The sequence below is a fragment of the Geotrypetes seraphini genome, chromosome 12 (genome assembly GCF_902459505.1).
Source record: "Geotrypetes seraphini chromosome 12, aGeoSer1.1, whole genome shotgun sequence".
NCBI lineage: Eukaryota > Metazoa > Chordata > Amphibia > Gymnophiona > Dermophiidae > Geotrypetes > Geotrypetes seraphini.
In genome coordinates this window covers 101,153,731-101,174,832 of record NC_047095.1, presented here as the reverse complement: position 1 = coordinate 101,174,832, position 21,102 = coordinate 101,153,731, and the positions used below count along the sequence as shown (strand labels likewise).

The window sequence follows — 21,102 nt, the reverse complement described above, 5'->3', positions numbered from 1 at the left end:
AACAATCAATATAAAAACTGCAAGCATATCATAGATTGGAGCTCATCCATGATGATACTTACGAGGTTCTTCCAATTAAAGAAGGGTAAAATATGTGGGATGGAGGAAAAATTGGATAAACGTTCTGTGTAGCTATGAGTCCCCCAATCATGATGTCTCCATCCCTATAGTATCCTTGTTGTGGTTGTTGTAGTCGGTTTCCTACTCGTAGTCGTGGTTTAAAGTTCTCAATTGTGCACTGACATTCGGCCGTCTTCCACAGGATGCTACAGCACATCAACATCAGAACCAGTAGAGCTTCCATTTTTAACATTATGAAAAAGTTTCTGTGAAAATGTTTGCCCTTCCTCCTCCAAATGTCCTCCATGGGCATAGCATGGGATGCTTTATGGTTCCTGATGGTCCTATCCAATTGAATATTTGAATGATAAATAGAAAATGCATTTACAGCAAAAGAGAATGAAGAAAGACAGTGAAATTACGATGCTGAAGGTGAGGTGACCGCTCTATTTCTAGCTGAGCTCCAACTCCTCTGGGGGTACCATGAGGTCTCTGTTGTGTCTTCCAGATCAGAGGTCAAGCCTTGAGGGATATCTGCACCTGTCATCTGAAAATATAGGTTGTTTCTTTCAAATATAATCTTATGGATCTTGTGCCTTCATTAACTAGAGACAAATAGTAATTTGATTGGAATTCTGGTACAGGATATAATGCAATAACATAATGATAACAGAAAAAGATGAAATAGCCTTTCATCCTGCACAGTTATTGATTGGATACATTTGAGATTCTGGTCAGATCTGTTATTTTGAGTTGGCCCATAGTTATGTTAGGTGGGCCTTCTCAAACTACCACCACCGCCACATCCTCTGCTACCACAGCCTCATACACTTTCTCCTGCATCTTACCTCCTCTTCTTCTGCTACTGGATCTGGCTTTTGCTGCCACCCTCTCCTGCCTACAGCCCAGTAACTCCACTTTCTGGTGTGCCTCGTTTCCTGGGTGGCAGCAGCGACAGACTTCTGCTACTTGTGCTGACCCCACAGGCTTAGGGTTACCAGATTTTACAAATATAAAATCTGGACCCATAGCCCCACCCCCTAGGCCCACCTAGTTCTACTCAGTCCTGCCCTGTTCTGCCCTAGTTATGCCTTAGCCCTGCCCCCAACCTCTTCTCTTGCTCAGAGCTGTATCGCAAGGGTTACTGTGCATGTGCAAATATGACATGATGACATCACACATATGCATGCATTTGTGTGACATCACTACGCTGTATCTGTGCATGCGCAGGTGCCCTCCCAATGTGGTCCTGAGCTGGAAGCCCAACCCCTCCTACCCCAGCAACCCCCCTACCTCCCACCCCCACTAAGATACAGGCAGGAGGGATCCCAGGCCCTCCTTACCATTATGAACCCCCCACAACCGCCTCCCCAAACCCCAAGTTGGCCTCCTGACCCTCCCATCTGCCGACCCTGTGACATCCCCACTGGCCCCATGACACCACCCATCCCCACCCCCGACACCCACCTTACCTGAAAGAAGTTGGCCGGATGGGTCCCAAGCTTGTCCACCCAGCAAGTCCACCATTCACAGAATGGCAGACCTTAGGGACTGATTGGTCCAGGTACCTCAAGCCCCTCCCACAGGGGGGGGCCTTAGGCACATGGGCCCAACCCAGCACATGTACCTAAGGCCCCTCCTGTGGGTGGGGCTTGAGGCACCTGGGCCAATCAGGCCCTAAGGCCCACATTCTGTGTATGGCAGGCCTGCAGGGCAGACGGGGTAGGGACCCATCCGTCCATCTAACTTCTTTCAGGTAAAGGGGATGTTGGGGGTGAGGGGGTGGTATCACATGGTCAGCGGGTGATGGGATTCAAGGGGCCAATCAGGGGTTTGTGGGGGCGGTTGGGGGAGGGTTCTTTGTGAGCAGGAGGGCCTGGTATCCCTGCTGCCCATATCTTAATGGGGGTGGGGGTAGGGGGATCACTGGGGCAGGAGGGCATGGGCACCCTCCTGCCCAGATCATGTTGGGGGAAGTCATGTTGGGTTGGGTTTCCAGCTCAGGACCACATTGGGAGGGTACCTGCGCATGCACGGATACAGCGTGGTGATGTCACACAAATGCATGCATATGTGATGTGCTTCAGGGCAGGAGGAGTTGGGCTCGCTCCTGCCTGATCCGATCGGGGAAGTAGATCGCTGCAGGAGAGATTGGGCATTTCTCCTGCTGCAATGGCGATTGCCCCTCCCCTCGATCCGCGGCACTTCAGGGTGAGGATCACACCAGGGGAGATCTCTCATCTCCCCTTCCATGATGCTCACCCCGAAGTGCCGCGGTTCGGGGGGGCAATCACCATCACGGCAGGGGAGATGAGCCATCTCTCCTACTGCGATCATTGCTGAATGGGATGTGTGTGGATTCTGTTACCGGTGTTGTTTCTTACAGACACCGGTTACAGAATCCAGCTTTTAGGCGAAGAACTGGCCCCTCCTTTGCCTAAAAAGCCTGGTTTTGGGCGTTTGGGATTTAGGCTGTTTTTTGGTTGGTAATATCTTATAACTGTATTGGTGGTCTGGGCGTTTAAACAGCTGAACTTAGATGTAGGCCAGGGGTGTCCAACCTTTTGGCTTTCCTGGGCTGCATTGGCTGAAAAATTTTTTTCTGGGGCCACACAAACACTGCAGCAAGACAGAGGAGGGAGCCAGCAATACAGTAAACACCCAGGGGCAGCAGAGGAAAACACTGCATTGCCCTCAACTGAGTTCGCACAAAATACTTCATGGGGCCGCATGTGGACACCTCTGATGTAGGCCATTCTCCCCAAAAAAACCTCATTTGGGATTTTTTTTTTTTTTTAGAATGGACATTTTCTCTTCTTCTACTTTCAGTATTTAGGGCCTAGGCCAAAAGGAGACTTAGACTTTTTTTATTATACCCCTCCCCAGATCTTATTAGCATGAGTGTGTGAAGCAAACTGATAAAATCTCTAGAAAACAAGGACATCTGGAAATAACCTTAAAATGAACAAAGCACATCCCCCCAGAGACTAGAAGTCAGTGAATGGCAATCTGTGAGTTTTGAAAATGCTTGACATTCTGGTACATTTCAATCCTCTGAAGCAACCAGCTCTACTCTGTAACACCTTTGGACATGTCCAGAAATCCTCTTCTGTAATACGCCTTGAACAGCAAGGTAATGGCAGAATAAAAATCACTAATGTAATATAATATTTATTTATGTATTTGGAAACTTGCTATAATGCTCAATCTGACAATGCAGGGCTAAGCAGTTTACAACCTAAAAAAAGTAAGAATATAACCCCAAATAATAAGATATGAGAGAAGTTCTATCAAAACTACAAGATAATATCAATCATACAAAGGGAAAATGAAGTAGAAAATTGGGTAAGAGCAGGGAAATTAACCCCCTTCTTTACAAAGCCACACTAGCTTAGTTAGTGCCGGCTGTGGAGGTAAGATTGCCGACGTTCATAGGAATTCTATGAGTGTCAGAGTTCTTACCGCCATGGTTAGTGCTCAAAACAGTAGTATGGCTTTGTAAAGTGGGAGGTAAGTGGGGATTTAGGGAGTAGAAGCATGGTGACATAGGATATTAACCCTTAAATTAGTTTAGGTATTATAAGCCTGTTTATAAAGCCATGTTTCTACCTTAGCTTTGAATATCTTTAAAGAAAGATTACTAAATATGGTTAGTGGGAGACAGTTCTAGGTAGCTGGTGATAAAAAATATATACTTATCTGTAGCAGTAGTTCGAGGACAGCATGCATATATTTTCACATATAAGTGATGTCATCTAAGGAGCCTGGTGCAGACACTGCCAAGTGTACTGTCACTTAAAATTTTTGAATGGTGCCCCCACCGTGCACATGCTGGTGTCTTCCCACCTTGCGTCAATGCGTGAGACCATCAGTACAGTATAATAAGCTAAAAAGACAGCTAGGGCAGGTGGGCAGGTTGTGAGAATTTATGACTACTGTCCTCAGAGAACACCTGTTACAGGTGCTTTGCTTTCTCTGAGGATAAGCAGGCATTATATTTTCACATATGGAACTCCCTAGGAGAGTTTAAATATATGAACCTGGCATAATGAAAGAGGGCTGGAGGGAAAGTTGTCTCTCAGGAAGTGAATAGATTTTGCAAAACTGCTCATTCAAACTGACTGTTTTTTCTAGAATTCTGTTGCAAACATTAAAGGGAGATAAATGTATGTACTGAGCACTGGGTAATTGCTTTGTAGATTAACATGGATCTGGAATGGTCAAGTTGCACCCATACAACCCAACCCCACTCCCACTTCACTTAACCCCCTAATTAGTGATGCTTTTATCTTTGATAAACCAAGCCTTAGACAACCTCAGCTATAGCAACTATAATAAATAAACCACAGACACTATATTGATGGTAAATTCAGGCCGCAGCTTTGTTTATTAGGGTACAATTAAATAAACAATTACACTTCTCCCTCCGTATTCGCTGTGATAGGGGATTAACAGAATCGCAAATACAGAAAAACCGCAAATAACTTTTTCATATGTTATTCGCTGTTTTCTATTAAAAACCATCGTGAATATGGTGAAAACACAAATAACATGGCGGGAGACCTGGCCTGTTCCTGAAGGAGAGGCAAAACATGGTGAAGAAAGTGCTGGGAATCGGCGATTTTCTCTGTAAATGCTTGGAATCAGCGATTTCTCTATGCAAGATGATGTAAGTTTGGGGGAGGAGCCAACAAGCTAAAAAACTTGAATAATCGAAACCGTGAATGCTGAAACTGCGAATACAGAGGGAGAAGTGTAATAATTGTTTCACCTCCCAATCTACAAACATTGCGCTATTGACAAATATAAAACTGTAAGCCCCTGACCGCACCATGTTAGCAAGAGCCTAGGGAGTAGGCATGGACCTCTATGCCCCATTCCAGGTCACCTGCCTCAAAGAATATTTACTCCCCTGAGCTCACTTCCCAGTAATAACTCATCCCCTGATGAGCCTGGGAGTGGACATGGACCTCCTAGCCCTCTTTTCGGGGTCACCTGACCTGAAGCATAACCCGCTTACCTAAGTTTGCTTTCAAATAATCGCTCAAACCTTGTAGCTCAGGATTGATAAAAACACAATTTTAGCTCCTAGTACAATCTCTAATCCTAAGTATCCTAGACTATTGCAACATCCTCTACCTCCCCTGCCCTGCAATAATGATTAAACAACTACAGACAATTCAGAATACAGCTCTGAGACTCGTCTATTCATTGAAAAAATATGATCACATTACTGAGGCATTCATCAATTCTCATTGAACACAAGAACACAAGCAATGCCTCCGCTGGGTCAGACCTGAGGTCCATCATGCCCAGCAGTCCGCTCACGCGGCGGCCCAATCCAGGAAAGAATACAATTTAAATTCTACTGTATACTATTTAAAACTATAAATGGAGACAACCTACCTAAACAACAGCCTCATCCAAACCACCTTTACCAGGCATAGAAAAACACACACCCCATTCACTTACCCCCAATCAAAGAAGTAAAAAGGAAAAAACTATACAACGAACTACTGGCCACTCAGGCAGCGAAGATAGACAACCAAGTCTCCAACCTATTGACAACAACCCCAGACTACAAGATGTTCAGGAAAGAAATAAAAACTATACTCTTCAAGAAATCCCTTAATAAAGCTTAATACCATGATAAAGCTTAACCCCCCTCTTACCATCCCCTCCCTAACCCCAGATCCTACTTTTCCCTCTCTTGGAAACCTTCTCTGATCTAACATTGTAACCCTTCTTCCATAACTCTTTTTGTAATCCGCTTTGAACTGAAAGGTAATGGCGGAATAGAAATCTGTAATGTAATGTAATGTAAAAGGAGCCCTTAATTACCTTAATAGGTTTGATAATAATTTTTAATGTTTGAATACAATTAATTCACAGAAGATTTAATATAAATATAATAAGACTAGATTGGATACATTTTCATGAGAGGATAAATTAATTTATTAAAAGAACACTTTGAGAATAGGTAGGTTAAGTAGAATTATCAAAATATTAAAATAAAAGAGCTATTGGTTCCCTGCTAATGTGTTAACAACTTCCTGCGCATGCGCTGAATTTTTAGATGAATGGCGCAGGGATGTAAGTTGATTTTTAATGGCGTCAAAACGTAGTATGTGGAATGCGCATTTGCCAAATTCATAGAGGAACTGTGCAGGGGCTTAAATTGACCTTCGATGGTGTCGTAGTTTAGAACGCTGCATTTAGCGGTACACTAGCCCTAAGTAAAGTGGGACACATGCATGCACTAGTGTTTTAAGTGCACACATGAAATTACCGTGCACACCGAAATTGCCGTTTGTCTACCGATTTTATGTAGCGATTAGTAGCTTCGTGTATGGATGATTTCAGCTACGACCACATAGCTTCTACATTACCGGTCTCTGCTTGGTCCTGCAGCGTCTGATGGATGAAATCTCCCATGCGTATGAAGTTGGTGCCCCGGAAATTAAGTACCTTTGTTTTTGTGATTGATTTAGGGAATCCTTTCCTAAGGTTGAACCATACCATGTTATGGTCGCTGGAGGCTAGCGTATCTCCTACCGAGACCTCTGAGACTCTTTCCCCGTTGGTGAGTACCAGGTCAAGGATCGCCTGGGCCCTAGTGGGCTCCGTTACCATCTGTTTTAGTTGTGCACCATTTATGGAGGCCAAAAGCCTCTTGCTGCTGCTGGAGGTTGCTGAATATGTGTTCCAGTCTGCATCAGGCATGTTGAAGTCCCCAAACAGTGTCGCCCCGTAGAGTGATATTCTCTATGTCTTCAATTAATTCCGTGTCCATGTCTTCCATTTATCTTGGGGGTCTGTATACCACACCAAGATACAGGCATTTATTGCCACCTCTTGCCAGGTTAACCCAAAGGGACTCCCCGGTGTATTTGACATCTGTGATCCTGGTGGTTTTGATTTCTTCTTTAATGTATAGTGCTACCCCACCACCTAACCTGCCCTCTCTATCACAACGAAGTAAATTGTACCCCTGTATAGCCATATCCCACCCCTGTGAGTCCGTAAACCATGTTTCAGTTATTGCCACCACGTCTAGGTTGGCATCCCTTATTTCAATTTCCAGCTCTAGAATTTTATTGCCTAAACTGTGAGCATTAATATACATGGCCCTCCACACATTGTGTTTTCTAGGTCGCTGTAAGGCGTTTTCCACCTGAGTCTGTGTGGCTCCTAGAGAACTGTTTGCTATGTGTGCCCTTACCTTGGAAGCAGAGTGTCGACTCATCCCATCAGGATAGTTCCTTTCCGCACCAGTACATGAGTAGGTACCCTCCCCCAACTTACCTAGTTTAAAGCCCTACGAAGCAGGCGGGCTAGTCGGTGTCCGAAGATGTTCTTACCTCTGCTGGTCAAGTGGAGTCCGTCTGGTCCCAGAAGTCCTTGTAACGCCTCTCCATGATTCAGGAATCCAAAGTTCATATCCCGACACCATCCTTGTAGCCATTCGTTGGTTCTTAGGATACATTCATCTCTGGCTCTTCCCTTGCCTCTGACTGGAAGGATTGAAGAGAAGACCACCTGTGCACCCGTCTGCTTCAGCCTTGCACCCAAGGCTCTGAAGTCTCTGGCGATGGTCTCCTGGGTGTTCCTTGCAGTGTCGTTCGTACCTATGTGGATAAGAAGCATAGGAAAATGGTCATGAGGTGTGAGTAGTTTACCCAGGTTGGTGGTGACGTCCTGTATCCTGGCTTCAGGTAGACAGCAAACCTCTCTCGAGAGTGTATCCGGTCTGCAGATTGGTCCCTCGGTGTCCCTCAGCATGGAGTCCCCAATGACTATTACTCTGCGCTTCTTTCGTTGTGGAGGGGGGGGAGTCGGTCATCAGATGGAGCTGCTTGTTGGGTCAGCTCCTGTTCTTCGTGTTGGGTCTGTTCTTGATCGTCATCAGCAGATTCTTCTTGGAGAATCTGGAATCTGTTCCTCAGGACGAGGTGAGGGGTTGACATAGGGTTGGCCTGTTGGGGAGAAAAAGAAGAGGATGAAGAGATTGAAAAAGGGGGGGATCTCCTTTGTTTGCCTTTGCCTGTGGAAGAGGTCACCAGCTGTCAGGTGTCATTGTCGCTGGCCATTGCCTGTATCCCAAATGTTGGTTTCAAAGCTGATGATTTGGGCGTCTCGAGAATGGACTTGTCGTGGGCATGTTCTGTGACTTGAGACAACTCCTGAACGACTCCGTCGATGTAGGCTTCATCCTCACGGATGCTCCTCAGGCGTTCCACCTCCTCCTTGAGGCTCCACAGTTCCTGCATGAGGGCCCCATCCAGCTGAGCGGCCTCCTCTGTCTGCGTGGAGACTGTAGTGTAATGCCGAGGGATGGACTCGGTCTGCACGGAGACCTCTGTCCATCGTCCTGGATCCTCCTCCCTCCGCACGCCATCCGTGATCTCCTCCTGGATTCCCATGGTGGCTGAAATTCTGGAATTTATTGTAGCCTTGGTGCTTCTAGTCCTCCCTGCCATCTCCAAGTTGTGATTTAGGTCTGCCTGTCAGAAAATTAGAGAAAAAAAAAGAAAGAGAGAGAAAGTTAGAAAAAGCCGACTGAGAGTTAGTGTGAGATTGCGAAAGATATTGATGTCTGAGAGATTAGGGTGTCTGAGAGATTAATGCGAGATTGTGAAGGGTTTGATTGTCTGAGAGATTAAGACTTATGAGGGCTCTTTCACAAACCGGCCATTAATATGGTGTGGTTTTAAAATGACTGGTAAGGAGATTAGTTGAAACACAGATTAGGGGTGTTCTAGAGAAATTTTAACAAACTTTCAAATAGTTGATTAAATGTTTGTATTTTGTAGATTTTCAGGATTTTCCCAATGAATTTGCATGAGTTCTTTTTGATTGCACTACTTCTATTGTATGCATATTCATTGGGGAAATCCTGAAAACCTAACATGCTGAGGGCCGTGGTTGGATGCACCTAATATAAGAGGTAATCCTCAATGTGCAGCTATTAACAAGAGTCCAAATAGACCTTCATTCTCCTCCAATCCCATCCCATCTGCCAAAGCAATCCAGGGCTTCTCCACTCACACCAGGCAAGCATCCCATTTGGATTCTCCCCAGCTTTCTGGATGGCTCAAAACCCAGCCTCCCTGTCTGTTCTTTCTCACACAGAGATGAAGTTTTCCTCACCCAACTCTGTTCCTGAACAGGCCTCCCCGTGTACCACTCTCAGGGGGCTCATTCTCCCATTTCCAAAGCTTTCACTTAAACTCTGCTCAACCACCAGGAGCTGCTTTTCTTTTTCCTCATTCCTCCATTGAAATGCCAGTCTGAGATAATCCACTTCTCTCTGGCCACCAAACACCTCCTGTTCCCTATTACAGCTACTTTTATCCCTCAGCTCTCCTCCCCCAGTGTCATCCTACTGTCAGTCATTTACAGTAACCTAAATTCTCTAGCATAACATAACCGACTTACTGCATGACTTGCTGTCAAATCATATCTGTCCTCTGGGTTCACCACTTTTCCAGACAACCATCGCTCCTCCCCCTCTGCTCAGGCATAGGCTAAGCAGTCTCAGTAATAGGGGTTACCATAAAGCTCCAGAGAAAGGAGGACAGATTCAGATATCCAGGTTTTACTGAGGTTGTGGGTTCAAGCCCTGCACTGTTCTTTGTGACCCTGGGCAAATCACTCAATCCTCCATTGTCCCAGGTATTTTAGACAGATTATGTGCCCACCGGGACAGATAGGGACAAATGACTAACTACCTCAATGTAAACTGCTTAGGCAATTGATAGGTGGTATATAAATAACTAAAACAAATGGAAGCGAGGAGGATGGATTGAGATATCTGGATTTTATTTCTGTTGGAAGCAATAGGAGTAAAACCCAGATTTTTCAATCCATCTGCCTTTTTTGGAGCCATAAGGTAACCTTAGAGCAGGATGACTGATACATGCTGCTCATGCCAACCCCACAGCCTTCCTTCTGATGTAACCTCCTGCTCTGAATAGGTGGAGTACGTCAGAAGGAAGTCTGGGACTATTGTGTTCCTTCCTTAGTAATCCAACACCTTCTGTTGCAGAGCAAATTGGATCTCCCCTTCTTACCATCCCGAACCTCATCTTTTTGATCTCTAACCACAAGGCTTTGTAATAAGTAAAACAAATCTGCTTAATACAGATTTATTTAGCAGATCTAAGCTCAGTAAATTCAGTCTTTCTACCTATACAGAGGGTTGAGGCAGCTGCTCTAACCACTAGGCCACTCCTCCACTCAAGCCAGTCGTTCTACAATCTGAACATTGACTCTGTAAGTTTTGGAAGAGATAACAGAACAAGGGTCAGGCTGCTTTTATACCTCCACCACTTCCTGCACTGGGGACCTGAATTCTGTCATTTTGCTTTCTCCCTCTTTATCAACTTCCATGCCTCTTCCAGTGGCAAAGATATAAGGGGATACAGGTCAACCCATTATTGGCTAAGGGCCAACCAAGACAAATCAGCAATGGCTGACTTTCTCCCCTCTCTGCCACATCTGGATCCAGCCTTCACCCAGAAACTCCTCCCTCTCTCTAAACTTCCTCCTTCCTGGTGTATCGGGGGAAATGAGGCACATCGGCTACATGCATCAGCCCTCAAGACTTCCCTCTGCTATGCCCTGCCATCACCAATGTCACTTCCTCTTTTCTTTCTGGCAGGAATCTATCAGATGTCTGCATTTACCCATACTTGTCCTCTTTTTCAGGTATCCGAATGGCTTTTCAAACCAAGCACTTTGTCTGGGTTTTAAAAAGCTTCCAGCTCAGGACCACATCTGGAGGGATCTGCACATGCATGAGGTGATGCGTCAAAACCACGTGGAGCATTGCCATGCAGACAATGGCGTACAGGACTTCTGTACACCACTTAAAACCTGTTATTCTTAGCGCTCAGAGGGGGGGTGTGGGGGGAACCCCCCACTAAACTGAGAACTGTTTGCGCTTACGTTGGGTCCCCACTACACTGAAAACTGCTGATTACCCAAAAAATGAAGGAAAATGGCAGTTTACAGTGTAATGGGGTTTCCCTCCCAAACACCCCCCCCCCCAACATGAGCGCAAACACTTCTCAGTTTACTGGGAGGTTCCCACCCCAAACCCCCACTCACAGCGGTAACAGGAACACTTTTTAGCACAGAAGTCCTGCGCAGGATTGTTGGCGTGCCATTGTCAACACATCAGTGTCCCACCCAGTTTTGTTTCAGAACCCATGCATGGATACAGCACGGTGTTGTCACAGAAATACATGCATATGTGTGATGTCATCATGTCATATCTCCACATGCATAGAATCCCTTCTAACACAGCTCTGAGCAAAAGAAGAAGTTGGGGCAAGGCTGAGGCATGACTTGGGTGGAACAGGGCAGGACCGGGTTTAACTGGGTGAGCCTAGAGGGTGAGGCTATGGGTACAGATTTTATATTTGTAAAAACTGGTAACCCTAAGCCTGTGGGGTCAGCACAAGTAGTGGAAGTATGTTGCTGCTGCCACCCAGGAGTTGAGGCAAACCAGGAAGGGAGTTACTGGGCTGTAGGCAGGAAAAGCCAGATCCAGTAGCAGAAGAAGAGGAGGTAAGATGTACGATAAAGTATATTTAGCTGTGGCAGCGGGGAATTGTGGCAGTGTGGTAGTTTGAGAAGGCCCACCTAACATACAGTAACTGTGGACCAACTCAAAATAACAGATCTGACCAGAATCTCAAATGTATCGAATCAATAACTGCGCAGGGTGAAAGGCTATTTCATCTTTTTCTATTATCATTATGTTATTACATTATATCCTGCACCAGAATTCCAATCAAATTAATATTTGTCTCTAGTTAATGAAGGCACAAGATCTATAAGATTATATTTAAAAAAACAACCTATATTTTCATAGTAAATACAGGTGACAGGAGCAGATATCCCTCAAGGCTTAACCTCCAAGCAGTAATGCACAGCATAGACCACCTGATACCCCTCAAGGTGTTGGAGCTCAGCTAGAAATAGAGCAGTTACCTTTCCATCAGCATTATAATTCCACTCTTTCTTCATTCTCTTTTGCTGTAAATGCATTTTCTATTCATCATTCAAATATTCAATCGGAGTAGACCATCAGTAACCACAAAGCATCCCCTGCTATGCCCAACGAGGACATTTGGAGGAGGAAGGGTGAACATAACGTTAAAGATGGAAGCTCAACTGGTTCTGATGTTGATGCTTTGTGATATCCTGTGGAAGATGGCCGAGTGTCAGTGTACAATTCAGAGCTTCAAAACAGAAAGACCACTACGTGGATATTATAGGGATGGAGACATCATGATTGGGGGACTCATAGCTACACAGAACTATTATCCATTTTTTTACTCCATCCTACAAATATCCCCCCTATATATCTGAGTCTTTTGGGTAAGTATCTATGATATGTTTGCTGGTTTTATATTGATTGATCAAGGCATGTGCTACAGTGCAACTAACTCATGGTACAGGGATCTTTGGATGCTAAAGTTTTCAAAGCTAGAGACACTTATTTACAGCTCTTTTTTTCCATGTTATGCCTAGTATGAGTGATGTGAGAAGGAGGGTAGTGTGGGTACAAGAAAGGTCAGCATTCAGGGGACTATTGCAGTTGGGTTTGGCTTATGTATGCCCCTCCCTGCTTCTCTTCTCCTCTCTTCTTTCTCACCCTTCCTACACTCATTCCCCTCTCTTCTCTTCTCTCCTCTTCTCTCTTCTCAGTGTCTCTTCCCTTTATTTTTTTAAATCTTTCTCTTCTCTTACCCCCTCCGTTCATCTTTCCCATTTCTTTCTACCCTCCCTCAATGTATCTTTCCTTATCTCTGCAGTCTGGGACGTATCTCTGTTTGCACTGGATATGAATTTCTGCTGTTTTTTTTAATTAGTGAGGTCAGGGAACTTTGACCGGTACTTCCAACCATGCCATCTCTCCCTGATACCACTTCCTCAGTAAACCTTTGCTAGCTCCTGCGTAATCATAGGTGGAGAGTTTATGGATGGGCAAAGAAACAGAGGTGCTAGGGTCCAGTGTTTAGGGCTGTGTGCATTTCTGCTAAACTTTGAGCACTGTTTGTAACCTTAATAGCATTTTGTATATTTTATTTTGATGCTATTTTTTATATTATCTGTTATTTATTGTCCTTAAAGTCTTTCATCATTGAAGTATTATGCTAGGTGCTAGGGTCTAGTGATAAAGGTGGTTCATAGTCAAAAGCGCACGGCGACAAAGGCGCGCCAAGACAACTGAGTGCAAGGCGGAAGCCCACGCCAAATAAAAACAGTGTTTTAAGGGGCTCCGACGGGGGGTGTTGGTGGGGAACCTCCCCACTTTACTGAATACAGATTGCGCCGGCATTGGGGGGGGGGGGGTTTGGGGGGTTGTAATCCCCCTCATTATACTGGAAACTTAACTTTTTCCCTGTTTTTTAGGGAAAAAGTGAAGTTTTCAGTATAATGTGGGGGGTTACAACCCCCAAATCCCCCACAACGCCGGTGCGATCTGTATTCAGTAAAGTGGGGAGGTTCCCTACCAACCCCCCTTGTCGGAGCCCCTTAAAACACTGTTTTTTTTTTTGCGTTGGCTTCCGCCTTGCGCTCAGTTGTCTCAGCGTGCCTTTGTCGGCGCGTGCATTTGACCTGTCACCGATAAAGGCTATATGCATTTGGGTAGGATGTGCATTTATCTGCTGTAGCTGAAGAATAGAAAATATAAGGAAGGAAGGAGAGAGAGGGAAAAACCATTTAGGGCTCCTTTTACAAAGGTGCGCTAGCAGTTTTAGCGTGTGCTAATCCAGTATGTGCGCTAAAAACGCTAGCGCACCTTTGTAAAAGGAACCCATAATTTCTGCTAAGCCTTAATAGATTTTTGTAGCTTTTATTCTGATGCTAATTTTTCATATTATCTGTCATTTATTGTCCTTAAAGTCTTGACGAGTTGAAGTATTATGACTTCCTGGCTTTTGTGGCTGCGATGGAGGAGATTAACAACAGCTCAGACCTCTTACCCAACCTCACACTGGGATTCCATATTGATGAACCTTACAACGACTTATTATTTATGTGTAGAGCTACTGTAAGAATATTTACAGGAATGGACACCGGGGTCCCAAACTACAGCTGCAAAACATCTGGTCCACTGACTGCTGTCATTGAAGGTCTTCCACCTGAGCATTCGAGTGAGTTTTACCGCCTCTCCAGTGCATACCACTACCCACAGGTCAGGGAGCATCTTTGATTTCATGTCCTATCCTCTTCTAGAGCCTTTCCTTAAAGAACATCAACCTTCAGCCAATTGAAACCAAGGCCCTCTTTTACAAAGCTGTGCAGGTGAGTGCCTCGCGGCAAATGATCCGATGTCTTCAATTCCTATAGGAGTCTGAGCATTTACTGAGTCGTCCCGCCCTGTCAGGCTTTGTAAAATGGGTTCCAGATTATTAACCACTCAACTATAGCTGTGACAAAATGCAGAATTCAAATAGTGAGGTAGAAACAAACACTTCTACAATAAAACTACATGAAAGTAATTAATGGGGCAGATAGTAAGCTATTAAAGCCCTGGGCTGGAATCCAGTGCTCAAATCTAGAGAGTTGCGTGGGGACAGAAATCCCACCCATCCCCACCTGTCCCCGCCAGGATCCTCTCCATCCCCACCCGTCCCCGTCAGGATCCTCTCCATCCCCACCCATCCCCACAAGGATTACCTCCAGCCCCACCCATCCCCATAAAAAGCAGCAATTACTTCTGACAGGATCATCAATTCCACAGTTTCTTTTGTGTTTGCGCTGCTGTTTTCCTTGTGGAATCTCTTTGGTGGAACCCTTTTTTGTTTTCTGTTTAGGTAATTAACTTATAAACCCCCTCTTTTACTAAGGCTGACGTGTCCATTATATTATATGGACGAACCCTGCTTCCAAAGCCTTCCATCCCCGTGAGAGTCCCGTGGGCCAGAAGGGGGTCCCCATGGGAGTCCCATGGGTTAAGGGGGATTCCCACAGGACTCCCGCAGGACCTGCAGGATTCCCATGATCTCCGTACCTGTGCAGACCTCTACTCAAATCCTATTTGCCCTTCTGATATTACTTGTGACTCTCAGTAACTCACTTCACTCTTTAAGTCCAATATAACTAATATGTACGGTGTATTGCTTTAACTCGTGGTTTAATGTATGTTAGAACTTTTTAATGCACACTTAATGAATTGACACATGTTATGTGAGAGGTTAAGATGCATTTAGTCAATTCAGCAAGTACTAAGGGATCTTTTTATAAAGCTGTGGAGCATTTACCACTGCTGCATCTTTACCGTGGCTTTGTAAAAGGAGCCCTAAATTTGTTAAGAATCCAAATGCATGCTAACAAACACACATTATTGTTTTGTATAATTTGAGGCTATAAGATATAGGAGTCCCTTAAACCTAACATAGTCTACCACCTGTCGGAGATGAATATCTGGGGCCATCATTTCACCAGTGCATCAATACACCATTTCATCTTCTCCATTTGTCAACTTTTAGCTCTTGTGGTCAGTTTCAAAAAATCCTTGTAAAATGCTTTCTATTGCATCAATTGTTTTGAAATTGTTCTCAAAGGGCTTCTTCAGGAGCCGTAGCAGATAGACAGGGAGAAAAATGGGAGAAATAGAGGAAACTTATTGAGACAGTGGAATTTAAGTTCAAGAATTAGAAAATATCACTGAGCCTGAAATTACTGAAATTATTATTATTTTTCTGACTTTGCTTAACTACCCCTACTACTATTTATCATTTATATAGGCTGAAAGGCATATGCAGCACTGTACATTTTAATGTATGTTATAACTTTTTAATAAACGCTTAATGAATTGACACATGTTAAGAAGTTTAGTGCCATGAAACTGCATTGATCTCAAATGAACCTCAATTTATCAACAGATTACTTATCCCATATTGTACTCCTCGCACTTTAAGATCAACTAACCAAAATCTTCTAACAGTCCCATCACTAAAAATTATTGGAACTCGTCGCACTGACATTTTTTCTGTTATAGCCCCACAATTATGGAATAGCTTGCCCCAGTATCTTAGAGTAGAAAAAGATTTGAAACAGTTTAAAAGTAGCTTAAAAAGTTTCCTTTTTAAAGACGCATTTAATGTATGAAACGATTTTTCCTAATTCTTCTCCAATTTATTTTTTTCTCTTCTCTTTCCCCTACCTCATGTTTTTTACCTTCAAATTCTTTTTTTTTTTACAATTGTAGTTTTACCCTTTCTTTCCTTATGTGTCCGTTAGTCTGTATGATTTTATTTTTAACATTGTACTAAATTTTTAACTAACCTGTTATTTGCATTACTTTTTGTAAATCGCTTAGTAAATTAAATAAGCGATCCAACAAATCAAAAATAAACTTGAAACTTGAAACTTATATAGTCACAGTTGTTTTAGCTGCATAAAATCTCAGTCCTTTACAATTTTAAACCTCAATAGAAGACCGTCACTCCGTGGAAGATTTTGCCAATGATGTGGTGGTTTGAGCTTGGGCTCTGCTGATAAAACCTGAGGCTTTTCTTCCATTTGAGTGGACTCTCAGCTTCACACAAGTGGAGTCATTTGTAGCACTGTACATTTTGACATTTATAGAGGGTCCCTGCTTGAAAAAGCTTACAATCTAACTGGACAGACATAAATGACATATAGGGTTGGAGATGCAGAACTCAAGGTGAGAGGAATTAGGAGTCAAAAGCACTCTCAAAAAGGTGGGCTTTTAACTGGGTCTTGAACGCTGTCACAGATGAATCCTGCCATAGGGATTCGAGCAGCTTGCTCCTAGCATATAGTGCAGCAAGGTAGAAGGAGTTGGCAGCTGAAGAGAAGGGTACAGTTTGGAGGGCCTTACCAGCTGAGTGGAGCTCATGGGGGGGGATCATAGGGGGAAATAAGTGATGAGAGATAGTGAGGGTCAGCTGAGTTAGAGTGCATTTGTAGGTCAGCTTAACTAAAGGTTTAAACTGGAGGCAGAAATCATAATTTTGTAAATTATTTATATGTAAAGGCCAGAATGCTCAGGTAAATATGTATAGTGAGAGAACAATGTTTGAACTGATTTGTGTTCTTTCACCCCATCATTCATTTGTTTTAAAATTGCCTTCCTTAATGATGGCTAAAAGGTTTCCTATAGGAGATGTAGATAACAGAAATAATGAAGCACATATAAAAACATAAGAATTGCCACTGTTGGGTCAGACCAGTGGTCCATCGTGCCCAGCAGTCCGCTCATGCAGTGGACCTTGGTCAAAGACCAGTGCCCTAACTGAGACTAGCCCTACCTTCATACATTCTGGTATGTGAATTGTAGAGAGGTATGCAGTGCCTATGGAAATATTTATACTTGCTCTGTGTCAGATTCGCTCTGTATGCTGGCAATAAGAAGGATGAGAGGGAACTTCCTTGCCCTTGCAAGGTCCTATCTCTTTTGGGTATAATACCTGGAGGTTAAACTACTAGATCAGAAACCTTCATTGCTCTCTTTTAATCCTTCCTAATCCTTGGAAAGAGAAAAGCTACTCCCCAGCTGCAGTTCAATGAGGATGTGGTTATCTTCCATGCCAAATCTAAATTTATAAGCTTGCAGCATAACTCTATAACAGGGTGACTGGTAAAGGCCCTGGTAATGGCACCTATTTTAAGCCTGTTCTATAAATAAAAGTACTTAGGGCTAGATTCACTAAGCCCACCAATCAAGTTCCAACTACTTAGCGACCCCTTTGCAACCCAATTTCCCTCTGACCCAATTCACTAACCTCTGTCCTAATCATCCTCCGATCCACGCATGCAAATGAGGGGGAACAGTATTGTAGTCTCTCACGGAACCGATCAGGAAAAAATATATCCAGTTGTTCAGGGTCTAAGGACAGGCTGAGTGGGGTGGTGAAGCCAATTTGGATTTCTCATCTATTTAGTTCAGTCTACACTGCAGATGGAACAGGGTAAATAGAACCAGGGTGGCAGCCACCATATTGAGTATCAGATTCTTTTTTGAGGGCCTTAGCCTCACTAACTCTACCAAACATTTTGTTATCAGATGCATGATGAAATGTTGGGAAGGCTTACAAGCAACCCCTCCTGACAGGAGGCTCCCTAATGCTGTTGAACATCTTGCATTCTATATGCCATGATGTGTTTGAGGTTCTGTTGTTCAAGTGTACCTTTTCACTGGCCCTAATCCATGAACTGGTCCCTAATTCCATACCCTTGCCAATACCTTGTTTAGAAGGAGCTTTGGAAATCATAATAGCGAGGTCTAAGACAGACCAATTAGGTAAGGGTTCATCACTACCTTAAACATATACAAAGAGGTACTGACATGTCCATTTGCTAATTTTCAGGCTTACATGGTACATAGGCCTTTGGGCCCCTTGTACCTTCATGAAGATTGTTCCCCATTTTCCCGATTCCATTTTGCTAGAGTCCTTCAACTATGCTTAGACAAGGTAGAGATGCAAAGAATGTATTTCTGGATGAATTCATTTAGAATAGGGCAGCCAAGTATGTGGCATCCCAGGGCCTCTCAAAGCAACAGATCATGACCCTCAGCAAATAGTCCAATGCTTATAGACAGTATATCAGGCTTGACCAAGTCTCATACACCCCTGTATAATAGTGTCTAAAAATGTCTGCCCAGGAGAGCCAGAGACTGATTTGGATATGTGGACACTCGTTTATTCACTGGGCGCAGATAAGAGCACAAGCAAGATCCATGGATGAAAATATAGGACTGCCTGGATCATCGGTAGCTGTAATAAGATTAGGAACCGGGGGATTATGTGGGACCAGTTAATGCCTTCCATTCTATGGGCTCGCAGAACCCAACCTTCCCCTAGGGCCCTCATTATATATTTAGGTGGCAACAACCTTACTTCTACTAACAGTGTGCTGTTGACAAAGAAAATGCAAAATGATAGTCTTGCTCTGGCCGGCATTCTTCCCAGAACCACACTGGTTTGGTCCCATATCATTCCCAGGCTAGGTGCAAGATCTCATCAGGTGGTTGAAAGAATTATAAAAAAGATAAACATATGAATGTACAAGTTCATGCCAAGAATAAGGGGTTTGCATGTCACACATGAGTTTCTCAAAGATAGTTGCCCGGGTGTATACCAACCCGATAGGGTGTACCTGTCTGGCATTGCTTTGGACATATTTATCAGTACACCACAGGATGTCATTGATAGGGTTACCAGATTTTGCCCCACCCTGTACTGCCCCCAGGCCTGCCCCATTCTACCCTAGTCCCATATGTTCCAATCCAGCCCTGCCTTATTCTGTGCCCCCAACCCCAGCCCCTCGCAGACCTCATTTCCTTGGGCCAAGACTGGAATGAATCTATGCATGAGCAGATGTGATGTGATGATGTTGCATGCATGCACGCATGTATGTGACGTTACGCTGCCATATCCATACATGCACGGATGCACTCTAGGCTCGGCCCCATTCTCAACAGCATTTTAAAACACTGACAAAGTGCCAGGTTAAGAAAAGCCATATGGATGCCCTGACAGTCCTCTAAAAAGAGGACATTTCCAGATAAATTCAGACGTCTGGTTACCCTAGTCATCGAGACTATTTGGATTAACATAGGGCTGTAGCCATAAGCCTTGATGGGAAACCTGGGATAAGTGAGGTTTCATTATCCCGGGTGGTGGCAGTCATCACAGCTGGGTCATAGACACAGCATCCAACTAAGAAAAACACAGTGTTATATTTGTTGATAGCAAAAGAGCGGCAACGTATAGCATTGCAGAAACAGGTGATATGAACACTCAAAGAAGGCCGTGTGGCATTGACTTTGACAACCAATGTGTGAATGGCTCCTTCCTTGAATTGAAGAGAAGAATAATAGACTGGCCATATATGCTGTACAATCCACAAAAAAGTTGGTTGTTATAAGAATTAATGTGCAGTAATATGTATCCAAATGAACATTGTTAATGGTTTTGAAATATTGATATTTGCTGTTTGGGAAGATGTTTGTAGTTTGGCATTTATGGCTGCAGATGTTAATAAAATCCACAATTGTCAAAGAGCAATGGATTTGTGTTGTGCTTCCAGGTGTCCTGGGGGAAATGGTGAAGAAACAAGTGCCGAGTGCCAGTTTTTAGTATCTGACAATGTAATTAAGCATTTAGAGGGAAACTTGAGAAAGAAATTAGTACCCATTATTATTCTCTTTTTATTGTTCTTTTGTTTCATTAAGAAAAAGAAGCAACCGGAATATGAAATGGAAAAAAATTATTTTCTCTGCTCGCTCTCCCTGAGAATTCAGTTCAGCTCTTTGATTACTGTGTTCCAACTGGCTTTGTCATCTCACACTTTTTTCTTCCTTCTTATATTTATTTATTAACTGCTTTTTTTCATGAAGAGATTCATCAAAAGCAGTTGTCAATACATTTTCCTTATCTGTTCCGATAGGCTCACAATCAAAGTGTGGAACATGGAGCAATGGAGGGATTAATAATAATAATAATAATAACTTTATTTTTCTATACCGCCATAGTCAGGTGACTTCTAGGCGGTTCACACTGTAAGAAGGCTGGACATTCAGCGAATAACAAGGTCACAATACAATACATTAAGTGACTTGCCCAGAGTCTCAAGGAGGATCTTGGGATCAAACTCACGACAAAACACGGAAACGTGAGACTCAATGTATATCAAAACAAAATATATGATGAGTATTTCACTTGTGCAATTAAAGGCATAAATCTTCAAAATTAGTAGATCAAATCTTCAACCACTTTGTGTGAATGTACTGTAAATGCAAATGAATAGAATGCGAACAAGGGAAAAAGACTCAACTCGGGACTCAAGTGTCCTCACAAACCTTATCAGCGCCTCCTCATCAGCCTAAACACCCTTGTTGTATTTAGCGTGCAAAACTCAAATGTGCCTTAATTTACTCGTTCCTAAATATTAACTTAATTGATGGCTGAAGAACTTCAATCTGCAAGTCCGCCATATCAATTCGGAATGTGTGTGTTATATGCCGAGTAGAATCCCGTGTTTGCCCTG

General features: G+C 43.6%; 2 protein-coding genes across 2 annotated transcripts in view; one reads left to right on the top strand and one right to left on the bottom strand.

Annotated features, from left to right (window-relative positions):
* Nucleotides 1-304, bottom strand: part of LOC117346185 (vomeronasal type-2 receptor 26-like) — a 48,457-nt gene extending 48,153 nt beyond the window's left edge. The window contains exon 1 of the mRNA XM_033915587.1: nt 63-304. Within this exon, the coding sequence (XP_033771478.1) occupies nt 63-304 (242 nt within the window). The remainder of the gene's footprint in view (nt 1-62) is intronic.
* A 13,725-nt stretch (nt 305-14,029) lies between these two features.
* The window catches only part of LOC117346184 (vomeronasal type-2 receptor 26-like), a 44,020-nt gene continuing 36,947 nt past the window's right edge, over nt 14,030-21,102 (top strand). The window contains exons 1-2 of the mRNA XM_033915586.1: nt 14,030-14,275; nt 14,317-14,385. Coding sequence (XP_033771477.1) covers nt 14,030-14,275; nt 14,317-14,385 — 315 coding nt within the window. The remainder of the gene's footprint in view (nt 14,276-14,316; nt 14,386-21,102) is intronic.